At 41.5% G+C, this 6,190-nt stretch overlaps 1 protein-coding gene across 1 annotated transcript; it reads left to right on the plus strand.

Moving 5' to 3' along the window:
- Positions 1 to 1,550: 1,550 nt before the first annotated feature.
- Positions 1,551 to 4,918, plus strand: LOC147944704 (LEAF RUST 10 DISEASE-RESISTANCE LOCUS RECEPTOR-LIKE PROTEIN KINASE-like 2.7). The gene is made up of 5 exons (XM_087451030.1): positions 1,551 to 2,448; positions 2,614 to 3,321; positions 3,395 to 3,427; positions 3,544 to 3,570; positions 3,661 to 4,918. Exons 1-5 carry the CDS (start codon positions 1,716 to 1,718, stop codon positions 4,818 to 4,820), a joined length of 2,661 nt encoding a protein of 886 aa, XP_087307156.1. The 5' UTR covers positions 1,551 to 1,715; the 3' UTR covers positions 4,821 to 4,918.
- Positions 4,919 to 6,190: the final 1,272 nt, after the last annotated feature.

Raw genomic sequence — 6,190 nt, forward strand, 5'->3', positions numbered from 1 at the left:
ATGATGCTATGTTAGCAAAACAGTATTGGCGTTTAATTCAACACCCGACGTCATTAATGGCGAGGGTTTTGAAAGGCCGATATTTTAGCAATAAACACCCGCTTATGGCCAAAAAACCTTCTAATCCCTCCTTTGCCTGGAGGAGTATTTTTTCAACGAAAGATTTAGTGGAATATGGAGCGCGATGGGCGGTAGGTTCGGGTAGTTCTATTTCGGTTTGGAGAGATCCATGGATTCCGGATATTAGACCACGTCCTGCCAATGGTCGGGGACGACTCTGGTTACCGAGCTTGATGGTGAACCACTTAATTAATCCTGTCACGAAGGATTGGCACTTGCCTACTCTAGAAGAGTTTCTGGATCCGGGGGATATACCGATTATTCGGCGTATGTCGGTCAGTAAGGTCCAGCAACGGGATCGGTTAGTATGGCATTTTACCAAGTCAGGGAAGTATACGGTTAAATCAGGTTATAGATTAGCCAGAGAACTGATGACGGAAGTCGAATACGGACCAACATGTATGGCCCTCAGGGCCCAGGTGTGGAAGCTGGATGTTCCCCCAAAGGTCCAACATTTTTTCTGGCAGATTGCGTCGGGCACCCTCCCAGTGCTCGAACGACTTGCGTATAGGGGTATCCGGTGTGATACACTCTGCAAACGGTGTGGGGCTGCACCAGAAACTATCAATCATGCTCTCTTTGAGTGCCCTCGCTCGCTCGATGTTTGGGAGTTGTCCCTAGTTTCGTTAGTCCCCGATGGCTTTCCATTTGCTTCAATTTATGCAAATTTAGACTTTATTTTTTGGCGGGCAGCCTCTCAGTCGGGGGATTCGGATGTAGCTAATCGTCTTCCTTGGATACTTTGGACATTATGGAAAGATAGGAATAAAAAAGTTTTTCAGGGGTTACAGGCCGAGCCGACGGAAATTCTACACCAGGCGAATAATGATAAATTACTATGGGAAGAAGCAAAATCCTATTCGGATAGGTATTTGCATACTACGCCTCTGGTGGAGGATAGGGGAGCGTTTCCTCGATGTCAGATTGATGGTTCTTGGAAAGGGTCAGATGCTATGCAGGGTCTAGGATGGTGGTGTTGTAGTGATGATGATGCGACTCTCCTTTTGGGAGCACGGAGTCAGAGATGCGGTCCTACATCCTTACATGCAGAGCTACAAGCCTTGATTTGGGCTATGGAGTCACTCTTGGCGGCTGGAGTTGGATGTCAAAGCTTTGAGACAGACTGTGCAGAATTGGTGGCGATGGTGCAGACGCCTGACGATTGGCCATCTTTTTCGAACCTGTTAGAGGAGTTTCTTGTGCTCAGACCATGCTTTTCCTCGTTCTCCCTGATCAGGATCTCTAGAGAGCTCAATGTAAGGGCAGATTGTCTAGCCCGTTCTTCAAGATTGCTTTCCTCTGAAATTTCCTTTGTAAACTCTTTTCCTCCGGTTTGGGCAACCTATCTTGGAGTTATTTTTTAATTTGATTAATGTTTGGTTGGAAAAAAAAAAAAAAAAAAAAGAAGTTTTTATTTCCCCAAAAGGTCTATTGACTTTGGGAAAACTTAGGGAAGTCTTTCATAGTCAACTTAAGCAATTGGATGAAATAAGCTCTTTGTCTTTGTAAAAATGATACCTTGACTTCGTATACTCCTCTCCTCCCAACACAAACCAAACCTAGAAGACATACTGTAAACAGTTCTCAAACAAATCATGTACTATCTCCCCACTTCTTGTCTGGTCTTGTTCTTCCTCTTCTTTTTATTCCACCCTCTTCCTTGTGTTCTAAGTAAAGAAGACCTTGGGTGGTGTGAGGCTCTGTTCCAATATGGTAATCTCACTGCTGGGTTCCCCTTCTGGGGTGGGAATCGTCCCAAATCTTGCGGTCATCCCTTGCTGGAGCTTCACTGCCTCAAAAACATCACCTCTCTAAGCATCTCGAACCATGAGTACAACGTTTTTCATATAGATCAAACATATAATACCCTTAGACTTGCTAGAACAGACCATCTAGGTTCTTTTTGTTCGGCTGGATTCAATACCACAACCTTCCCCCGCGAGATCTTTAAGCTTTTCCCAACATATAAGAGCCTCACTGTCTTATACCATTGTGATCCTAAGCTATCTTACCGCTCAAGTTATACATGTCCAGATCTAGGTCTTTTCTCAATGTCCCAAAGCCTTGATTACAAGTACTCCTGCCAAGATAGTTTCATAGTTAACGTTCCAACGAGTTTTGTTCCCGAGGAGAAAGAGTTAAATTTGACCAATTTGGAAAGTGCTCTACGAGAAGGGTTTGAGATGAAGCTGGTGATCAATGAGATACCATGTCAAGAATGTTCATCCACTCATGGAATCTGTGGTTACAGCAGTACCACACAGATTTGCTGCAACGTAACCTCACCATCTGGTGGAGTTAGTTGCCTACCACAACCTCAACCTAGTGGTAAGTTTTTAACATAATCCTTCTTCACTATTTACCTATTGAGTGTAGTTCAAGAAATAAAACAGAGCAGTTCCCAAAATCTAGCTATCTCTGTTTTCAAGAAAACCTCTGTCCTAAAAATCATAGGATGGTCTTTGTGATCCCATTTTTTGTTCTACTTTTCAGCTGATGAGCTTAGGCGACGTTGCAGTGAAAGGTTTAGCTGCGGAAATCTGCGAGATCTCTACTACCCCTTTTGGATACCTGGCAGAGAATACTGTGGTCACCCTGACTTCAAACTCGACTGTAGAGGAGAATTGGCAGAGCTTAATATCGCCTCAGTGAAGTTCAGAATCTTAAATATGAGCTATGACTCTTCTATCATAAGGCTAGCCAGATCAGATTATATCGGCGATCTTTGTCCCTCAAACCCACTAAATGAGCCACTCATCGAAAATGTCCTTCCCTTCAGTGCTGACACAGAGCTGCTAACATTATATTACGAATGCCAACTAAACTCATCTGTTATTTCTACTACTAGCTTCATTGGAGAGTTTGTCTGTGATGGCGGAAGAAGCTACTATGTAACGAGAAACCTCTCGTCACCTTTACTTGACAGGTTTCGAGGCGTTTTAAACAACTTAAGGGGAATGTGCAAAAAAAAAGTCAGTGTTCCTGCATCTGGACCAGCGTTAAACACCCTTCAGAGAAGTCCAAATTCAAATAATCTCAAGATGGCTCTTGAACAAGGTTTCGAGCTTGAAGTTAACTCGAATTGTTCCATGTGTGTATTTTCCGGCGGTTCTTGTGTATATAATCAGAACTCAAGCGTGTTTGTTTGCTATTGTAAAAATGGACCTCAAGACTACCAATGCGATGATTTTTCATTGAATGGTAAGTTATCTTCAACCTATAGTTTCAAAGCTCTGTCTTAAACTCCAACTGACTTTGTTTCTGGTTGTTGTAGGACCCATGTTTCGGTTGTTCCGGTATCCAATAGGTGCTTAACTCTTTCTTGGTGTGACTGATTTTATTATATTTAAGTCAATGTTTGTTTCGTTTCAAAATGTATTTATATATATGCTGATAAAATTTTCCTTTTCAATTGTTCTACAGTTTTTTTGATCATTGGCCTTCTCATAGGTAAGTTTGGTGCCCAGAGATATTCCAAATTGCTTCGGTCAAAAAGAGTTACTAATCAAAGATTTCCTCTGTTTTTTTCTTTTGTTACAGTTTTGTGTACAGTAGTAGGAATAATTGCATGCCTGGTGTTATTGTGTCCGTGTTGCAAAGTCCAAATATTCAGAAAAATAAAAACGTCAGATGATCGGAGACAAGAGAAGCTAAAGGCTCTAATTCCACTGAAACATTATACTTACGCGCAAGTGAAGAAAATTACAAAGTCATTTGCTGAAGTGATTGGGAGAGGCGGATTTGGAATTGTTTATAAAGGAACCCTTTGTGATGGTCGTATGGTTGCGGTGAAAGTTTTGAAAGAATCAAAGGGTAATAATAGTGAAGACTTCATCAATGAAGTTTCTAGCATGAGCCAAACATCTCATGTTAACATTGTTTCCCTTCTTGGATTCTGCTCTGAAGGTTCAAGAAGAGCAATTATATATGAGTTTTTGGAGAATGGGTCGTTGGATAAGTTCATATCGGAAAAAGCGTTAATGACTTTGGATTTAACGACATTGTATGAGATCGCGCTAGGAGTAGCTCGTGGTCTAGAATATTTGCATTATGGCTGTAAAACAAGGATTGTGCATTTCGACATTAAACCTCAGAATGTGCTGTTGGATGATAATCCTTCCCCCAAAGTTTCTGATTTCGGACTTGCTAAACTGTGTGAGAAGAAGGAGAGCATCTTGTCAATGGTAGAAACAAGAGGTACAATAGGATACATTGCACCAGAGATGATCTCTCGAGCTTACGGGAGTGTTTCTCACAAGTCTGATGTGTATAGCTATGGGATGTTGGTCTTTGAAATGATGGGTGCAAGGAAGAAAGAAAGATTTGGTCACACCTCTGCCTCTAATGCAAGCTCCATGTACTTTCCAGAATGGATCTATAAGGATCTTGAAAAGGCAGACAATAAGGATCTTGATAAGGGAGACATTGGAAAGTATATCGAGGTTGGAATCGGCAACGAAGAAGAGGAGCTAGCAAAGAAGATGACATTGGTGGGTTTGTGGTGTATTCAGTCTTCCCCATCAAACCGTCCACCGATGAATAGAGTAGTAGAGATGATGGAAGGAAGCTTGGATACTCTTGAAGTGCCACCTAGACCTGTTTTGCAGCAAATTCCTACAGTACCTCTTATTGAATCTTCTTGGAACTCAGAGGAAAGTTCAAGCCCCTGGGAGATTGATGATAGAAATATATTGTTGTGAAGGTCATATATACTTTACAGAAGAGATCTATACAGTTGTGTCTGTAAATGTTAGAAGTCACAAGTTAAGCCAATTCAAAAAGAGTGTTTTTCTAACAATCCTAGGATGGTCAAAATACAAAACGAAAATGAGTCACAGAAACATAAACAAAAATGTATGACAAGAAGCAAGGAAGAATAAGCGAAACCGAAAACGATTCTAAGCATGAACAAATGAAACAGTCTTGGGAATGTAATATCAATCAAAAAGATAAAAGTCCTAAGGATGGAGTAATTGATGTTGATGGAGTATCCTAGTCTACAGAGTGTTTAACATACCACAAGCAAATTATCCATAAACAATGAACATCACAACCTAGCTAATCCAATCTCTTGGCAAAAGCTACTCAGACTCAACCACTTCCATACCTAGCTCTCGCTAGAGGAACATGGTCGAGCAGGCAAGACAAACAAGTTCATTCACGTAAACAAACATCCTAGACAACTAATCTCTTAGGCTAGGAACGTAAGTCTCTGGCACTAGTTGGTCAGACATTTCATCAAACACCTTTTGGGTGTGAAAATGTCTCGAACATAGTCCCAATTGATCAGAGAGAAACTAGTATTTCTCACTCTAGTCCAGAAGGGAATCATGCAATCAACGCTTAAACACTCTACATCCTAAGATCCTCCACCAAATCTATCCCATCCTCAAGAACTAACACACTACTCAGATCCGAAAATCATCATCAACAATACAAATTCAGAAAACATTGAAACAAGCATTCTTAGATAGGTAAAAATGAGATGAACAACTTTGCAGAAGAAATCAAATACAAAAACTCAATTTATTAAAAGATATCTGGATACAAAGTCTCAGAACAGTTTTGGAGGCTAGGTGAAACCTTCAGAACAAAATGCGATAAAAGATAAAATGATGTCCGCCAAGACTTAACAAAACGTATTTATAGTAAAAACATGTAAATCCCTAAAACTTAAAACGACAAGATGAAGAGTCGGTTTGGGAATCTCCTGAAGCGTGTAAGACGGAACGTCTTCCTGACATGTGCGAACGATTAATGGCTCAAGTGGGTGATGGTGTTGGCTCGAGTGGAAGGGGGTCGAGTCGACGGGCAGCGGCTCGAGCTGGAGGGTCGAGTCGACGGGTGGCGACTCGAGCTGGAGGGTCGAGTCGACGGGTGGCGACTCGAGCTGGATGTATACGCTTCCACTAAAACGATGATAAAGTTTGAACCACACCTTAGATTGGCTTGAAATAAACGGAATTGGAAAGATGACTCAAATCTCTACAACTTTGATGAAGACGTCAAAAGCTAAATCCCACTCGGGTGGAATGACTCAAACGAGGTGTCTCGAGTGGAGTGACTCAAA

This window comes from Camelina sativa, chromosome 5, assembly GCF_030686135.1.
Source record: "Camelina sativa cultivar CO46 ecotype springtype chromosome 5, ASM3068613v1".
NCBI classification, from domain to species: Eukaryota; Viridiplantae; Streptophyta; class Magnoliopsida; order Brassicales; family Brassicaceae; genus Camelina; species Camelina sativa.